The following is a 19,405-nucleotide window of genomic DNA, read 5'->3' as shown; positions in this document are numbered from 1 at the left end:
GAAGAGAAACAGGTGCTCCCCCCATGATTTTCAGCACCCCCCCCTCCATTCGTTGCACACCCGCCAGTTCCCGCGCCCCGCACCCGCCAAACTTCAGACTAGGAAACTTTCCGAACTTGCCGCAATTCAGCGGTCAGGCGTGGGTGTGGCAGAGAGGGCTGCGGGTTATGATTGGCTGGACGGGTAGGGCGCCAGCTTGTGATTGGCTGGGCTCTGTCCCCCCCTCCTCACGAGGGGGGAGCGTTCGCTGGGTAAGCAAGCGGCTAAGCGTCTCTCTTACAGCGGGTTAAATTCAAATCGGCAGCGAGCGGCACCGGCAGCTAGAGTGGGGCCCGTCCGGCAGCTTCCGCACAGGTGGGGGGGGCCTCGCCTCCGGTTAACAGGTCCCTGGGAGATCCCAGCGGGGCCTCGTTCCGGAGTAGGTGGGGCGCGGCCCATCTGGACCTAGCGAGAATGACTACAGGGCGCGCGCGGGGCTAGTGGCGCCAAACGTTTAAACCGGATCCCGGAAGAGCCTCGCCCATTCCCCACCAGCCAATCAGCGCGGCGCCCCGCTGGCTGCTGCTGGGTGATTGGTGCGTGCGCGGGTGGGGCCGGGGGAGCAGTTGGGGCTCGCAAGGCGCGGGTTAGCGGGGCGGCGGCGGGCTGAGCTGTGTGAGGCGATCCCGGAGCCCGTCCCCTCCCCCCCGCGGGGCTCTGCTGCGGGGGGCGTGGGCAGGTGCCGGGCGGGTCCCGATCCCGACTCTCCTGTCGGGCCGGGCTCGGTGCTTACCGGCTGCAGGTCTCCGCCCAGCTTCGCGCCCGCCTCACCCGCTGGTGCGTTCTCCTCCCCAGGGCTCGTCAGTGCTGCGATGCCGTCGCCGCTGCCCCGAGCCCCGCGCCTTCCATGACCCTGCGCAGCCCGGCTGGCCCAGGAGCGGTGAGCGGACCCGGAGAGCCCGGGGGTGACATGGGCACCGAGGAGAAGGTACTTCGTGAGCCTGACGCCGCGCCGGCATAGCTACCCTACAAAATTAGCTTGGCCTCAGTTACCTGGGCATCCAGCTGCCATAGTCAGTGTATCACTTGTATGTGTCCTCGCAAGGCTCCTGGTGCTGGCAGTGTGCTCCCCACCAGCAGTGTTTGTACTGTCAGTGTGGGGCTGGTGAAGGCCAGTAACAGCCGAACTACATTGACTCTAGGGGCTTGTCTACACTACCTGTGGGATCGGGGGGCAGAGATCGATTCAGCGGGGGGTCGATTATTGCGTCCAGTGTAGAGGCAATAAATCAACTGCTGAGCACTCTCCTGTCGACTCTGGTACTCTACCAGAACCAGGGACGCAAGCAGAGTTGACAGGAGAGTGCCCGCTGTCGACTTACCACAGTGAAGACATGGAGGTAGGTAGATCTAAGTACCTTGACTTCTGCTATGTTATTCACATAGCTGAAGTTGCGTATCTTAGATTGACACTGTGCGGTGGAGTAGACAAGCCCTATGCTTCTGGAGATGGAATTATTAAATTGGGGTAGTTACGTTGGCAGAAGTGAAATTTTAGTGTAGACGCTCACATCCTTAGGTTGATATAAGCTGCCTTGCCTCGACTAACTCTACAGCATAGACCAGGCCATAGTCATGTGTTAACCCTGCCCAATATGACTGTTTAACTGCCGGGGCTCTGTTGTAAAACACTTGGCGTTGCCCTATAACTATCCTGCCCCGCCATAGTGAGTCAGGCTGACAGTAAGCCTCGATGGAGAAAGCAAATGTGATGTTCTGCTTGTGATGGTTTTTCCTGGTTCGATTCAACAGGCAACAAGAAAAACCCTGCAATTGTGAATAAAACTTTAAAAAAAAATTACAGATTCCACAATCTGCAATAGCTGCATTGAACCTACTTTAGTTACTGTCCCTTTTTCCTATGATTTTGCTACTGCTACTAAGTAATTGAATTTATATTGAATGTATTCCTGCAAGCTCTTTGTGTTGAACACCATTTAAAGGGGTAAAACTTTCCTGAATGGAGGGCTTACAGAGGTAGGCCCAAAATATATTGTGCTGTGGGGTTCTTTAAACCAATTCCATATATTCTCGTGCTGTAAAGTAAAATAACAGCTGTCTGAAAAACTTTATTTTAAAGTGTCTAGAATAAAAAGGAAAATTGATGGCAGGTGTGATAGGTCTTTAACATTTATAGTATATTGGTGACAAAAAGGCACAGTTAAAATGGAGTCCCATTTTCCTAGGTATATCAGAGAAACATAGAAGAAACAATACACAGCTTGAAATGTACAGACCGAGCTATATGTATGTTACATATTATTTTCAGTTATACAAAAGTGATAAGTAAATGTCTCAAGCATTAACCCAAGAGAACCTTTTATTGGACATCAGAGTTAGTATTTGATTTTTTTGTTTTTTGCCTAATGCAAGCCATTCCATCCTGCAGCAAGAGTCAGCTCACAGTGGTGCAACAGATTTGAAATTTGCCATATGTCTCATTTCTCATTGCAAGAAGATCGTCCCTGTGCTGGAAACTCTCTAGCTTTACTTATCAAAAAAAGAGGCAGCTATTTCTTATAAAATGTTGAACATCTAAACAAGCATGCCCATTCCTTAACATGGCCCTTATTTTTTGTCTTTTCCTTTTACTAGTAGTTACCCCCACTCTACCCCTCTTCGTGAAAGGGATTGCGGGCAGCTTGGGAGGGGGGGGGGGGCTCATACATTATTCATCAACAGTATTTTTAACTTTTATCTGACAATCCTTGGCATTATTCCCCCCAAAATGGGTAAACTAGCATTTTTGCATTGGATTAACAGTCAATCTGAGTTTTATTTTAAGTTCTTTTCTTTTATTTTTTTTACTTGATGCAAGTTGGAAAAGGCCATATTGCATGCTATAAACCCAGGGTCAACGTAGCAGACTTTATTCAGCCAAGACTTCCTTGGATTAACAGAAGTCTTAACTTGAGTAAAGACTTCAAAATGTGCCCATAGGCTACCCAAGAGAATAAACTGATTGGTAGTTGACTAGAGTAAAGAACATTATTGGAGTATAGTCTTATATATGACATTACTCTGATTTTATGAGATATAACTTCTTTATTTTATTTTTCTTATTTTTGGGTCAGGAAAATCACTCTTCTGAGCCACAAAGAAGGATACTGAAAACCCCTCTGAAACAGTCAGCTACCTCATATTCAGTATTAACGGAAATACAGCCTGAGTCTGGACCTCTGACAACACCCCCTAAGTCTCAGGAAGTGCCTCCTGGAGATCCATGGACACCCACTGCTAACCTTAAAATACTGATCAGCGCGGCTAGTCCTGAGATTAGAAACAGAGAACAAAAAAAGGGACTTCTTGACAGAAGTGAAATCGTAGAGACAAAACACTGTTTACATGTATGTTGTAAAGATTTTTGTAAATTAAACCGGGGGTTGCCTATTGTCTTGATGCATGTCTAGATACTAGATTTTTTTAAAGATATACTTCAATTCAAAAGGAATTATTTTGGGGAAGTTCTCTGTTATACGGGAAGTCAGACGATGAACAAAATGGTATCTTCTGGCCTAGGAATCTGTATTTGTTCAGTGAACTTTAACATATACCACCTTTGTTTAGATTTTAAATCTGGAATATTAGCTATTTGTGATACCATTTTAATTGTTAGACATAGCAAACACTGTTTGCTAGTTTTATTATTTTGAGGCTTACTAGCTGTTGAGGATAAGGCACTTGGTATTGTACATCAGTCCCAGACGCTGGCAGTAAATCTGTCAAATTTAGCATTTTTATGTAAAACACTGAATTCCTGTTTCCTTGTTTCTGTGCAGGAGCATTTATCAGGAGATGAATATGAGAAATCTCAACCAAGCCGTAAAGAGAAAAGTCTAGGATTATTGTGTCACAAATTTTTAGCTCGATATCCTAATTACCCCAGCACTGCAGAGAATAGTGATATTTGCCTTGATGAAGTAGCAGAAGAGCTTAGTAAGTCTGTGCGTGTACTACAGTGTTTATGATTGGAAATATATACTGAGCTGTTCCTATGAATTTGCTGGTAAAGCTAGCATCTCATTTTGGTATGTATTTTCACAGTTAAATTATGAAAACTTTTCAAAATGCACACTCAAACTAATTTTAGTTCATTCCTTTTTTTCCCCTTAAGAATAGAAAGAAATCCTCCATTTTTATAACAATCCTTTTCTGAGTTTGAAATGGAAATCTATTTAACAAAATGGTTATTCCTCCGTAGATACAGTCTTATTTCAGAACATTTTTTAAGAAAAATAACTTTAAATTATATATTATATAGAACATACAAATAATTACCACAACTGCTGGAAATATTTGAGTCCAGTTTTTGGGTCTCCAAATTATGGGTATGATCAGTGATTGGATGGGTAGGAAATGGGGTGGTTCTCTAGCTGCACTTACAATTCAAGACTTGCCCAAGTGTGACATCAAAATAAGATGTGATTTGGTGTGGACTGTGTATATTAACAGAATATGATAGTTCCTTAAATCACCATACTGGGCAAACCAACTTCATAGCAACATATGCTAAGAACAATACTACATGATCCAAATTTTAAGATGAATGTATTAATATTCTTCCTCCTTATAGATGTTGAACGTAGACGCATATATGATATTGTGAATGTGCTAGAGAGCCTGCATATGGTGAGCCGCCTTGCCAAAAATAGATACGCTTGGTACGGGCGTCATAATCTCAACAGAACACTGCAGACTTTGAAAAAAGTTGGCGAAGAGAACAAATACACACAACAAATTGAGATGATCAAGAAGAGAGAGTATGAGTTTGAGTTAGATGGTGACAAAAATGAGGAGATGGTGACAAAACCTGTTGGCCCAAATGAGCATTCAGAAATGTGTTTTGTTGAACTCCCAGGGATGGAATTTCGAGCAGGTAATGATTTTCTATTAATGCCTAGAAGAGTATACATCTGTAATTAAAAATATCCAAACATAGGGAAACAAAACTCTTAAATCCTAGAGCCTGAAATGCAGCAAAAATGTTATGCAAAAGTGTCATTCTTTTTCAGCTGTTTTAATTAACACCATGATTCTTGTTGACAAACATTTTTGCTACTTAATTTCTGAAATGTTTTTCAGAACTTTCATTTCAGATGTCATGTCACTTGATACATTTTAATCCTTTCTCCTTTCCGTGCAGCTTCAGTAAACAGCAGGAAAGACAAGTCTTTACGAGTGATGAGTCAGAAATTTGTGATGCTGTTTCTGGTATCAACTCCTCAAATAGTGAGCCTTGAAGTTGCTGCTAAAATTTTGATTGGAGAGGACCATATAGAAGATTTAGATAAAAGCAAGTTTAAAAGTAAGTAAATGCTGCTGGAGCTGTCTCGGTTGAGTCTGTATTTACGTAAGTTTTGTCTCTGATAATCTGTTTTTGATTTTTCTTAAATGGAATATTCCATTTGATTTGCTATTACAGCTGTTGTTTCTAGGGGTTCTTGCAAACTGTAATTCCTATACAGAATGTTGCATATTGTGAAATGTAAGGGGAATCTCTCCCAGTAATATATTTCTAATTAAGTTATACAGGAACTAATTATATCTTTAACACTAGGTGTCCCCAGGATCTATTTGTAGAGAGGCAACCAAAAGATTATATAAGGAAGACTTGAACAAAGCTATTTTATAGGGCCCTACCAAATTCAGAGTCCATAGTGGTCAATTTCACAGCCAGGGGGTTTTTAATTGTTCATTTTCAGATGTTTACATCTGAAATTTCATGGTGTATTATGGAAGTCCTGACTCAAAAGGCAGTCAGGGTGGGGGGAAATCACTAGGCTATTGTAGGGGGACATAGGATTGCCACCCTTACTTCTGCCCTGTTGCTGGGCAGCCAGAGGGGAAGGCAGCTGGCTGTGTCCTCAGTTGTAAAGCCACCACCAACCGCATCACAAAAGTAAGGGTGTAGAGTATGGGCTACCATATGTCCGGTTTTCCAGCAACCTCCTGCTGGAGGGTGTGTGTGTGTGTGTGTGTGTGTGTGTGACACAGCTGGAGCCACAGCCTCTCTGTGCAGGGAGGCAACAGCTGGAACCGTGGACCTTCCTGTGGCTGGGGGAGATCCTGGAGGTGGGTCTGACCCGCCCCAGGAGCACCCCTGTAGGGGAAGAGGAAGGCTCATCCCTTGCCATCCCCAGCTGGGCACCAGATTTCATGGGGGAGATTAGATGACCGTGAAGGTCCATGATGAGTTTTTTTTCACAGCTGTGAATTTGGTAGGGCCCTAATTATGAAATGACATCATCATGTTGCTTATTGGTAATTGTCTTTTTCATTATGAATTTTTTTTTTTTATTTTTTGTTTCCCCCATCATCTATAACAAAGATTTGAGTGTCCCTACAGTAGACAGGTCTTCATTTTGGTCATGTAGCTCTGTTGGTTGAAATCTAGAGAGATTTCTAGAAGTAGTAGCAGTAGTTAATCTCATTAGAGGAAGTAGAATTTAAAATTTTGTCTCTGTCAACTCTAATTCTGTGTATACACAAATAGTTCATATCTCCTTAACTGGTATTTTATTTGTAAACCCTCAATCCTGTCATTGGTTCACAGACAAAACTCCCATTGGCTTTTGTGTGAATCGTGCATGTGGAGTAATGACAGGATCAGGTCTCAGTAGTTTCAGTTAGTAGTTTCCTTTCCACTGCATCATGTTAAAATTATTAGGATGTGTGTGTTTTTTCTTTCTCCTCCAGGAACTGATGTGTCCAACAAAAAGCATTCCAAGGGCATTGCTTATATTCAGGGAGACGGAATCTTTTTGTAAACGTAACTAATGTATTACCACGCTCTTGGTTAACAATGATAGCCCTGAATTTTGTAGATGATTTGCCAGGCTTTGTATTTTTGCAGTGGGAGAAACTTGGCTTGGACATGTTCTGGTTGAAGTCAAGCTCATTATTGGTAGTTCAACTGGTTTTTAAAACCATGGTAGCGGTATCTGAAATTATTAATTAGGATATTGTGGTGTACTGAAAGATTCTGTAGGTGAATGATGATTCCAGTGTATTTTAGGATATTTCTGATCCTCCTTCAACCTATTTCTAGCTGCTAGCTTTCAGAATAAGGTTTCTCCACGTTTGCACAATATAGATGCCCAGGTATTAAAAAAAAAAAAAAAAACGCTTGGTTGAAGACAAAATTGTTCTTGAAGGATCCAAAATAGAGTTCCTCCTATGAGTAGCAAAATGAGTGACTGCAGTCTGAGTAACCTCATCTGTTGCTTTCGATTTTATGTAACATAAATACAAGAGCATGTTGGAGGATGGGGAAGCATCTTTAGCCTAATGTGAAATAAGTATGACTTAAAGTGTGCTTCTAATGAACCCAGAAATGCTATACAGAATTCATTAATATATTTGTTTTATTTCAGCCAAAATTAGGAGACTGTATGACATAGCTAATGTTCTCAGTAGTCTTGAGCTTATCAAGAAGGTTCATGTTACAGAGGAGAAAGGCAGAAAGCCAGCATTCAAATGGACAGGACCAGAGGTTTTACCAGGCATTCAGGGTCAGTGTACTACTTTGCTTTCTTTCTGCTGTCTTGATTGGCATGACGGTTTTTCCCCGTGAAAAGCTTAGGCCGAAGGACAGTTGAATTTTTCTCTAAAGGCTCTTTTTTCCAGTTTGTCAAATAATCCATACACTCTAATCACCAAACAAATATTAAAAGAACTGTTTTATTGTTCAGGTTATATGTGATATTATTTTACATTTTCTGTTTTAGATACAAAACCTGTAACTACTACCACTTCTTTGATTCCATCTAATTCTGCAAAATCTAAATCTCCCAAAGAGCAGTGTTCAAAAAATCTCTTCCCTTCAAGAGGCAAGCAAAGCTTCACTCGGCATCCATCTCTAATAAAGTTAGTAAAGACTACAGAAAGTGACGGAAGGAAGATCCATTCTGCTCCAAGCAGCCCCAGCAAGACAAGCACAAGTATGTAGTTGAAAAGCAAACTGCAGTATCTTACTCTGGATAAGCTGTTAGAGTGAGTTCAGATAGTTCAATCTTAGTCCTGCCATGAGTGTAGGGGACTAGACTAGATGACCTCTCGAGGTTCCTTCCAGTCCTATGATCTTATATTTAGCTGTGCCTCTCTGAGTACTTTCCTCATGTCTGGGAAAGAGCTCTGTGTAGCTTGAAAGCTTGTCTCTCCCACCAACCGAAGTTGGTCCAATAGAAGATATTACCTCACCTCCCTTGTTTTTCTAATATCCTTGGATTACACGCCTACAACAACAGTGCATACAACAATGGATATGCTATTAACCTATTGTATGGGATCTCTTGTTAAATAGACATTGATGTTTAACCTTTTCAGGTAAAAGAAAGGGTGTGTGCATGCTTGAAATACAAACGCAAATTCTAATTGACTGATACTGTCAAAAACAGCATAATGGGAGCCAACAGAGAAGTTTGGCACTTAGTAACATATGTACAGTGCTTTACATCTGAGGCCTGAGAAGATTGATAATGACGACAGATTCCACCTGCTTTGTCTTCTGAAGCTAATCCATATAACAAAATATAGGAAGCTGTTCCCTCTTTGATGGACCAAATCTAGACCTGGAGTCAGTAGATGCAACAATAGAGTTGCAAACATTTTACAACTCTTTACTCCAGGTCCAAATTTGGCTCACTATTTGTAATTGCCTGCTCCTGTTACATAGCTTGTGTGCTTTCACAAGTATTTTTTTATTAAAGAAGAAAATGAATTAATTTTTACATAACTTCATTTTGACTTTTTTATAGTGTTGCATTTAATAGCCTTAAATATTCTGTTAGGAATATGTTCTATGGATATGCATACTGAACTTTTCTCTGCACTATGGCTAGGTTTGGCACAATTAGATTTTTATATTTTTATAACTTCAACTGATAATATTGATTATTTTTAAACAGCCTTCGCTGTTTTTATCTATTTTTAAATTTTCTCATTTGGGGAAACTCTGGGGAGCCAGAGAATTATTATTTAATTATAGTAGATGCTGAAATTCAAACAGTTAAAGCTTTATAACCGTTAAAATGCATATTGTCAACATCATGTGCCAAAATATACAAAGTAAATGTCTTTAAATCAAATTCTAAGTTCTGAAGTAGAATTTTTCTTTCTTTGCCTATCCATTTTGATTATGGATGGAAATATTTTTTGTCAGCAAAACTAACGTTTCCTGACATTTACTGATAAAAATCCAATCCTGCCACGCCTAACTATGGCTCAGCCCCCTTCTGAAAGGGCCACATTTAAAGTTGAGATGACCATTTATTCTTCATGTAAATGCAGTTCTTGGGCTCAGAGTCTGCCAGCCAAAGTATTAATTAGTGCCTCATGTTGTCTTTTGTGGATGCTTCTCTACAAAGAACTGAACTGAGGCCTGCAATTTAAGCCACTATCCAACTGACTTATCCAGCCTGAACTGTAATTGAATGGCAACGTGGAGATGAAAGGCTTTATACCCTGTTACTAAACACTTAAACCATGCAAACTGTATAAATAGGCATTCTTAAAAGTGAATCCAACTTCTATTTATGGCTTTTTTTTCCCCGCGAAGCAGATAATGATGAAAATTCATCATCCTTGCCAAGTAAAATGGCCCAGCTTGCAGCAATTTGTAAACAGCAGTTAGAAGGACAATCAAGGTATGTTTACATTAGTGTTATAGTGGAAAGCTTATTTCACTATTGGGCCAACAAGCTTGTGGTGTATTTAGTCAGCTATTATGAACTAGAGGTAGCCAACCGATAACTGTTAAACTCAGTAACTTTCAGTAGCATCATTTTCACTTTAATGGATGGAGTAGTGAAAATTACCTCAAGTTACTCCATTTTTCTGTCATGACATAAAATGACCAGGGCACTTCTGAATGTATTTAAGTGTGTATTTCTTGTTTTTTCCTTTTAGAGAATTAAAGATGAAATTGACAAGATCTACCTTAGAATGTAAATTGACCTCTAGTGATGAATCTATTCTGAAATGTGAACCTAATACTACATCATCCTGTCAAACTCCATCTCTTGTTCAGCCACTGGGGGTCCTACCTCTTATCCACAATTCAGTTTCTCCAGTAATGCTACCTCAAACTCATTCTGCTATTTCATATGCAATATATTTGCATCCTTCCCACGCCCAGACTGTGACTACATTACAGTCTGTGCCCTGTCCCAATGTGACTGGAACTACAAGTGTTTTTGATGCTAATTCAAAAATACCATTTAATCAAATGACCACTGAAGAGAGGGACAGTAATACAGGTGAAGGTGATGCTGGGAACTTGGTGGCTAAAGAGAGACAAGTTACAAAAATTGAGTTTACACCAGAGAGGTGCCTTAAAAGATCTCAAGCATTACAGGAGAACAGTTCAATTAAAAAATGTAGAAGTGATGAGAAAAGTCTTGAAGATGTTTATACAGTAAGTAATACAAGAAAAGGTATAGTTTTTTACTTTAATATGGTAGTGTGATGACCTACTGTTACAGAGTGCTTGGGATCCTAATAAAAGCCATACATAAAGGCATTGTTTAGAACAAGGTTTCAGGAGCAATTGTAGAAACTTAATCCTTTGGTTGAGTTTTGTACAAATGTTCTTAAACCTTGATGGAAGTACATTGTTCTACAGGGCCACCAGTGGTTGGCTGCACAAAGAGATATCATACCAGTGTTCCAGAGTGAGTGCTGCGTGTTTGAAGGTGGTGGGGAGAGACATAGGTGGAAAGATTGCACTGAGTTAAGGGGCTGCTCAAATTCCTGTAATTCCGATTTATGCAAATATTCATAAGGGTGAATCTTGAACTTGCCTTTTTTGAGAGTGAATGTCCATCAATCCTTTGCTCATAGTTTGCCTGGTGCTTGGAAAACATTCAGATAAAATATATAGTTCTGTCAATCAAAGCATATCTTTGGAAGGCTGAACCTTGAATCAGGTTGTCTGTTTAAAAAATAAAGTTTGATTCAGAAAAATAACCCCACCCGGAAGTGTTTACAGAGCATTTTAAAAGTATAATCAAAAATCAAATCTGGTGACTTGATTTGCTGTCTGCCAGGGGATGTGATTCAATCTTTCTGGAGTAGTTCAAGCACGTCTCAGCTCACATAGTGAATGGCATTCATTGTTGGCTTTATGGACGTTGATAGGGAAAGTACAGATACAACATTTTAAGTATTTCAAGGAGTTGTATCTAGTGCAGGAGTGGGCTGACTATGGCCCGTGGGCCACATCTGGCCCATCAGATCTTTTAATCCAGCCCTTGAGCTCCTGCCAGAAAGCAGGGTCGGGGCTTGTGCCACTCCGTGCATGCCATGGCGCCACACAGCTCCCTGGAAGCAGTGACATGTCCCCTCTCCAGCTTCTACATGTTGAGGCAGTCAGGCAAGCTGTCCCAAGCCCCGCCTCTGCAGCTCCCATTGGCTGGGAACTGCGGCCAATGGAAGCTGTGGGAGCGGCTCCTGCGGATGAGGCAGTGCGCAGAACCGCCTGGCTGCGCCTCTGCCTGGGAGCTGGAGGATGGACATGGTGCTGCTTCCAGGAGCTGCTGGAGGCAAGTGCCGCTTGGAGCCTGTACCCTTGAGTCCCCCTGCACTCCAACCTGCCCCAGCCCTGATTCCCCTCCTGCCCTCTGAACCCCTTGATCCCAGCCCAGAGCCCCCTCCTGTACCCCAAACCCCTCATCCACGAGCCCCACACCAGAGCTTGTACCATCAGCCGGAGAGCCCCCCCTCCCGCACCACAACCCACTGCCTGAGGCCCCTCCCACACTCTGAAATCCTCATTTATGGCCCCATCCCGGAGCCCACAACATCAGCTGGAGCCCCCTAATCCCAATTTCATGATTATTCATGGTCTGCCATACCATTTCCATACCCAGATGTGGCCCTCAGGGCAAAACATTTACTCACCCCCGATCTAGTGTTATTAATTCCTGACACCTTATATAATGGGCTATATACCATGAACCAAACTATTAAGAGAATAAGAAGCTGAAACTTTCTGTTCCAGATCTCTAGGCATATGTGAGCTGCGCTGGTGCACTTGGGGAATGGGGACATGGATGTCTTTCTGACCCTTGTTTCTAAATCCTGGGGACAGTTGATGACCTTTGGCCTCCTAATGCACATTAGTAGTCCTTAGGCTGTTCGCTAAGTTGTGCTTGCTAGAACAGCTCTAGCTCATCAGTGCAGTGTGTTCCAACCATGCCCCTTCCCAACCAAGGAACATCTAGTATGCTGGTGAGGGCACAGGTGGGTGACCAGCCTGCTGTGCTGGTACTTTAGGCTCCTACAGCGCAGAGTGATAGAGTGGGGTTTGATGCTATGGCTCCTTAAGAGCGGGCTTTTTCCAGTAGTATCCACAAAAGCTTAATGAATGAAATCAGTTTTTGAGACATAAAATATCTGATATAATGAAAGCAAATACATTATTAAAAATATCTACTACTTAATTACACTTACGGTAGATATCTAAACCCCATCTTTAAAATGTCTTTTTTTTTTTTGTTTGTATGTACTACATAATTTTTCAGGGAGATTCTCTTAAGGGTGAAAGACCAGCCTCTAAAGCTGTGCACTTGGAGCCTGAAATCAATAATTTCCAAGAGGGAAGCCAGAACAAATCTGAGAAACTAGATCCAAATATGGAATTTTGCTTTGATCACAAAAGGAGAGGTCTTTCAGAAGATAAAAGCAGAGCCAGTAGTACACCAGAGATGCCTGTTGCATTTTCTGTTCCTGCTCATGAGGTATACTTTCCACTAATTGGAAAAGGACAACTTCCCAAAGATTTATTACTTTCAGAAGCTGAAATCTAACGGTCAAAGCATACGTACAGGAAACCTCTGTGATGCATTTGGTCTACAGTCTACTCTTAAGCTTTTATTTCCTATAGGACTCTATTAGGCACACAAACAGGGGAGGTAGAAAAGACTTCAGCAATATTTGTAATGGAGGTGGCTTATCTGATAAGTTGACTTCATAAGAAATTATGCTAGAAAGTCTTTAATTTTCCTCTTATACTTAATTTCAAAGGTTTATTTGGTTTACAGTAAAAGTATGTGAATTCTCACGTGACTAATCCAAAAACTTCTTATAGTTCTTAACTTCTAAAATTTTTGATTGAACATCATAGAACAATGCTCAAATTGAATGGCATTGACATATAGTGAGATATTGTAATTCTAAAACCTGGGGTTTTTTTGTTTTTTTTTTTTAATATAGTATATTTCTTAATAGAACATGAAATGTTTATAAACCCCATGCCAGAATAAATGAGCAATCTACTTTTGTTTGTTTGCTTTCTTACTCATTTGCAAGTGAGTCTCATCATTAATGTGTCTATCTGTGTCTGGGCTGATATGTGAGTTCTCTTGGCACAAACAAACTTTTATATCAAAAAAGTATTTTACTCATGTTGGACTCTTGCATCAAAAGTCTCATCTGACTTGAGAATGGAATGATGTTGCCATCTGAGTTCAGACTCTGGTTTGTCTAATTGTGCATTCAAAAAAACTGTCAAAATTTGCTTTAAAAACGTCTGGCCTAATTGGAGATTAACAAAAATGCAGCACACTCTTACTTCTTGAGGAGAGGAGGGCTTTGAGTTACATAATAGAGATTGCCACCAACTAAAGATCTGGATTTGAGGGGGTCTTGTCCAAGCCTCTGGCAGAAGTCAATCAACAGAAACGGATGCAGCATAGGACCTAGAAGGTGGGGAGAGTGAAAAATAAGGGCTTTCTTGTGGAATAAAAATTATCCCTTGAGAAACGCATCATGAATATGTTTCTTATTGCACCTGTACAAAAAGATTATCCTTTCTTTTTCAGACCTTGTTTCCTTCAGGGTATATTATTCCTCTTGCTCAGTGCACGCAACATGGCAACAAGGCCATATTTTCTAACAAGGAAAAGTCTGGGATATGTTCTCTGCCACACATGACCTACAGTTCACCCATTGCAGGTGTGTATATATACACAATACATAAGTATTTATATACATTTAAGTTCTCTGGTTTTGAGCATTGTGGACCAATTTCACCCAACAGAAGTCAGTGAACCTTTACCAGGGATGGATTTCACCTGTAGGAATCCCAAGGTGTATCTACAGTGCAATTAAAAAACCCACAGCAGGGAGACTCAGAGCCCAAGTCAACTGATCCAGTCTTGCGGGGCCCAGGCTGCAAGGAAAAAAAACTAGCAGTGTAGATAGTTGGGCTCGGGCTGGAGCCTGGCCTCTGAAACCCTCTCTTCTCATAGGGTTTTGGAGCCTGGGCTACAACTCAAGCTGGGACGTCTATGCTGCTATTTTTAGCCCCCTAGCCTGAGTCTGAGTCAATTTACCTGGGCTCTGAGACTCATTGCCATGGGTCTTTTACTGCAGTGTGGACAAACCCCTCATCTGTTAAAGGTTGATTTTAATTTCCACCACATTTTTCTTTTATAGGTGTTGTTCCAGTGACAGCTTCCGAATTTACAGCAGTTAATATTCCTGCTTTTCATGTCACACCCTTGAAGTTTATGGTATCACCATCTTCTATAGCTGCTGCACCTGTAGTAAACTGCTCGTGTCTTAATTCAAGCCATAGCAATCCTGTCCAAAACCCAAGCTCTTCAATTCTGAACTTTACACTACAGCACTTAGGACTCATACCTGCTGGTGTGCAAGTTTCTCCAAATCCTGTGCTTCAGCCAGTGCCAATCTCTCCAAAACCAGAGCATGCTAGTCCTGTTTCAGAGAATGTGAGCTTGCAACAAGGAAGAGTGTTTAAAAATGAATCACAGATAACTGAGTGTGACTTAAATGGAAAATCAGGTGCAGTAATTCCTTTACAGCAGGTAAGATAACTGTCAAATAAAAGTCTTCCATCTTCTTTTAAGTGTTAGATATTATTTATAGTATAGTATTGCCTAAAAGCCACAATCAAGGAAAATTTGAGTAATGCACAATAAAGATTGGTATTATTGCTAGCGGGGTCGATTGATTTAAATCAAAGCAATTTAAATCACCACTTTTAATCATGATTTAAATCAGAAATCAGGAAACTATTTAAATAATAGATTTTAATCTTATTTTGCATTTGTTGCAAAATTGATTCTCATTAGTTAAAACTTGTTGATTTGCAACTAAATATAGCCTTTACATGAAGTTTGGTGTTTGCTACCCAGCAGGATACACTATATCTATACATATTAAAGCTATATTGTATAGCTTAACTTACCTTTATTCAGACTCTTAATTTTACTTATTTACTAGGTGATTAATTTTTGTAATTGTGATTAGTGTCAAACTTGGAAATTTAAAAGTAAATTAAAAAGCACCAAAGAGCACTTCAATTTGTTTTAAGGTAGTTTTATTTAACTAACAACGTGTTGGAAACATAAGTAAAAACGTTTATCAAAGTTTATTAAAACATATTTTGCTAGTTAAAACTAACTGATCCGTTAACAAAGTATCTGTAGTTAGAGAATTGAACTGATTGTTTCTGGTCACCATGTCCCTCAAGATTTTCTAATTAGTAGATCTCATGCTCTTATATCTAATATTTATACATAGACTGATGAAACAGGCTTTTCTGCTTTTTCAACTCCTAATTGGTTTCTTTATTTTGAATGAACCAATCGTTGAACTAATTTAGTTCAATGAATTGACATGAAGAAAATGTTCTCTCTGCACCTACAACTGTCAAAAGCTGGGATAGCGTTTCAATAAACTGAGAACAGCTGCTTAGGAGTGACTTCCAGCAGTTCAGTGGTTTGATTTTCTTTAAAACTTGGCAGCGTACATTACTTTTAAAATTAATTTTAAATGATTTTAATATGATGTTTAAAATTAAATTTGTATTATAAACTTTAATAAAAAGAATCTTATTTAAATAAACTGGTTTTTAATTGTTAATAGACTTTTATCCCCCCTGATTGCTAGAATAGATGGAGGGGTTAACTCCGATACCTTGGTAGGTAGGGTTGGGACTAAACCATGAGGAGTCTTTAAGGGACAGACAAAGAACTTGTTTGTTGTAGAGAACAGGAATCCACTTGGGGGAATGTAAAGAGTGAGGTTTAGCAAGGACCCAAGACATTTTAGCAATAGCAGTTTTGAATGACCTTGAGAGGACAAGATGGCATTTATCAAGGCCAAAAAAAGGAAATTTTCTATTTTACTTTCTTTTTCTTTCTCCTTGAACTCTTATTCCTCTCATGTTGTTGTTGATGATGTACTTAATGTTAAGTTTCAGCTGCTGGTTCTACCTCAGATATGCACTAATGCATGGAGTAGGATAATATGCATAGTTAAGCTGAGAGCAGACTTAGTCTGCATGTTTTGCAGGACATCATGTTGCCTAAGGGGTGTTCATAAATCTTTGCTCTATAAATAATACATGGAATTAGAAGGGACAAATGACACTCTCATAAGACAGGTATAAATACACTCTTTCAAATATACTGAGAGTGTTAGAATAGACGAGTCAGATTGTTTTTATGAATTCTTACAAGGTTTTTCAAAATTCTAGCTTTACGTTTCTTTCTAGTTTTAGTTTTATGTGCCTTTAATGAAACAAATGTTCTTTTCCCTTCCAATCAGACTACTGTTCCAGTGAAACCCAAAGAGCCACAGCCAGTGACTGAAAATTTTTTCCGTACGCCTGGAGGGCCGAATGCAATTTCTCGTTTTGCTTCGTCTCCTGCAGATTCAGATGGTGTGGATGGAGTTTCACGAGGAAACCTGTTTGCCCCACAAAGAAAACTTGAAGTGTCAGAGGACCAACTTTGACCAGGATGTCTGGCTGTTAAACTTGTTTTGTGAATATATTTTTCCAGTACAACATGTTGCATGCATCTTACCATTGTGATTTGGAAGATTTATCCCCTGGAAACGAATTGTAAATGCATTAAGAAGTCCTCAGTACTGGAAAAGCCTTATTTAGTGCTTAGGATTAAAATTGGCCCTTTTTTATAAAAGCAAACTAATGTCCGTTAATTTCTGCAAATGACTTGTTTAAAGCATTGCAACCAACCATGTACCAATTGTCTGTTTTACTCTTCATAACAGTACAGAGCAAACAGTACAAAGCAAACTGAGTAAATACAACACCACACAGTATCAGTACATGTTTTGCACAATGAAAGTACTGTGAGCATGTAATATATTGTATTTTTAAATAGAAAAGGCTATAGTTAAATATTTTTTCTTTTTACTCCTGCATTCTTTCAATAATGATCTTGTAAAGTTAGTCAAAAAAAAGTAATCAAGTATGTAAATTAAGAATTATTTATAATGTTTTTTTAGTCAGTTCGTTCACATTAAACTTAAGGCTAAACTTTCCAAATTTAAGTGGTAAGGGTATTGTTTAATCAAATGAAGTAACCACAGTAACTTACACATTGTATGTAAAGATCTTTTTATGTTGTTCTGTGGTAAGAGCATCTTGCTATTAATTTGCAAATAGTATCTTCATCAGAAGGTAGATATCTTATAAATATGAGACAGACTTTTTTAAACTGCCCTCATAGTTTTGCATTTGCAAATAACTGTGGGTGTAAATATTGGTGCCCTTTATGTTTTGAATTCACATTAACTATTGAACTCAAAGGAAAACAGCCAAAATGGTAGAGTTTGGTATGGTTTCCGGTTCAACCACTAGAGCTGGTTGAAAATTTGTCATTGGAATGATTTTTCCAACAAAACGTAGCCTTTTTGCAAAACTGAAATTTTATGTGGGAATTTTGGTTTTGCTGATGATTTTTCTTATTTGGATTTTCCAAATAGGGGGAGAAAAAAGACAGTTCCCTGGCTCTTAGAGCTGGGATGGATTAGTGGAGAGGCAGAACTCTTGGGCTCTCTGCCTCTCTAGCAGTTATGAGGCTTTTGTCATTGAAATTTCACAAGTGAGAAGGAAGCTGGGAAGCCAAAAACAAAACATCTTTTCTTTAATACCTTTTTGGGGGGTGGTGGGAATAAATACAAATTTGCTTCAGGACAGAACCCTCTTCCCCATTAACCTGAAGAACTTTTTGTAGACCAAACTGAAACACTACGGCCAACGACCTGCTTTCTTCCTCTACTAACCTCTGAGAAGTTTGCAGCTGGACCCACACTACAAACTAGGGCACTCTCCAGATTTCATAATCCACTTTAAATCAGCAAAAAGAACAGGAGTACTTGTGGCACCTTAGAGGCTAACACATTTATTTGAGCATAAGCTTTCGTGAGCTACAGCCCACTTCATTGGATGCAGGTAGTGGAAAATACAATAGGAAGATATCTATATCTATATATAGATATAGATATACACAAAGAACATGAAACAATGGGTGTTACCATACACACTATAAGGAGAGTGATCAGTTAAGGTGAGCTGTTGTCAGCAGGAGAGAAAAAAACTGTTTGTAGTGATAATGAAAATGGCCCATTTCCAGCAATTGACAAGGAACTGTAGGGAGGGGAAAATAAGCATGGGGAAATAGTTTTACTTTGTGTAATGGCCCATCCACTTCCAGTCTTCAGGACTAATTTGATGGTGTCCAATTTGCAAATTAATTCCAATTCAGCAGTCTCTCGTTGAAGTCTGTTCTTGAAGTTTTTTTGTTGTAATATTGTGACTTTTCGGTCTGTAATCGAGTGGCCAGGGAGATTGAAGGTTTCTCCAACTGGTTTTGGAATGTTATAATTCTTGACGTCTGATTTGTGTCCATTTACTCTTTTACATAGAGACTGTCCGGTTTGGCCAATGTACATGGCAGAGCAGCATTACTGGCACATGATGGCATATATCACGTTGGTAGATGTGCAGGTGAACGAGCCCCTAAGGGCGTGGCCTTAATCACATCAGTCACTTCTTGTCAATCTATAGCCATTGTAGCTTCTTTCACCATAGCAAATGTTTCCTTAAACGCTGGGTTATAGAAACATTGAAAGTCAAATTCTGCCTTGATTTACAGCTCACGGAGTTCCTGTTGACCTCTGTGTAAAGGAAGAATAAATGATGCATGAGAACCAAAATTCAGATCCAAATCTGAACTCTTCCAAAGTATAAGGATGTTTGCAGCAGTTTTCTGTTTTTACCTATCAGACCGCTGGATAAGGAAGCAGATGGCATTTGGGCCCATCTCTCTCAAAAATAACTTTAAGCCATAATGATGTGAAAGGGAAAATCTTACACTATGGAGGTTTACTGGAGGTGTGGACGTGTCTGAAAGTTTCCTCTTGTAACATATTGGTATGGTAAAGGAACTGCCCCCAGTTCAAAAATATACCTTGCTCAAATTCCCTTAGGATTCTATTTGCTGATACCAAAATTATTTCCCCTCCCTCACTTTGACTTAAAGGCCTTGGCTACACTCACACTTTACAACTGGGGTGTGAAAAAACACCC

General features: G+C 40.1%; 1 protein-coding gene across 5 annotated transcripts; it reads left to right on the top strand.

Moving 5' to 3' along the window:
• The first annotated feature begins 304 nt into the window (after positions 1-304).
• E2F8 (E2F transcription factor 8) lies at positions 305-18,221 on the top strand. Of its 5 annotated transcripts, none has more exons than XM_030560140.1 (14): positions 305-354; positions 835-967; positions 3,114-3,386; positions 3,819-3,975; positions 4,613-4,915; positions 5,183-5,344; positions 7,413-7,550; positions 7,767-7,979; positions 9,596-9,683; positions 9,946-10,453; positions 12,561-12,776; positions 13,860-13,992; positions 14,476-14,867; positions 16,615-18,221. In XM_030560140.1, the coding sequence occupies exons 2-14, from the start codon at positions 887-889 to the stop codon at positions 16,801-16,803; spliced, it is 2,853 nt and encodes a 950-aa protein (XP_030416000.1). In that variant the 5' UTR covers positions 305-354; positions 835-886; the 3' UTR covers positions 16,804-18,221. The 5 variants fall into 5 exon arrangements, with proteins under 5 accessions (XP_030416000.1, XP_030416001.1, XP_030416002.1 ...); XM_030560141.1 differs by lacking the exon at positions 305-354 and adding an exon at positions 527-575; XM_030560142.1 differs by lacking the exon at positions 305-354 and having other exon boundaries at positions 772-967; positions 9,599-9,683.
• The last annotated feature ends 1,184 nt before the right edge of the window (positions 18,222-19,405 follow it).

The sequence above is a fragment of the Gopherus evgoodei genome, chromosome 4 (assembly GCF_007399415.2).
Source record: "Gopherus evgoodei ecotype Sinaloan lineage chromosome 4, rGopEvg1_v1.p, whole genome shotgun sequence".
In the NCBI taxonomy this organism is placed as follows: domain Eukaryota; kingdom Metazoa; phylum Chordata; order Testudines; family Testudinidae; genus Gopherus; species Gopherus evgoodei.
The sequence above is the reverse complement of the archived record's forward strand: the minus strand, read 5'-3'. Positions and strand labels throughout refer to the sequence as shown.

What these genes read in the sequence shown, in the direction of transcription:
- E2F8 (XM_030560140.1), top strand. Translation starts at nt 887, where the DNA reads ATGACCCTGCGCAGCCCGGCTGGCCCAGGAGCGGTGAGCGGACCCGGA. An exon ending in TGAAGTAGCAGAAGAGCTTA is followed by an intron (nt 3,976 to 4,612) that starts GTAAGTCTGTGC and finishes TCCTCCTTATAG; the next exon opens with ATGTTGAACGTAGACGCATA. An exon ending in AGGGATGGAATTTCGAGCAG is followed by an intron (nt 4,916 to 5,182) that starts GTAATGATTTTC and finishes CTTTCCGTGCAG; the next exon opens with CTTCAGTAAACAGCAGGAAA.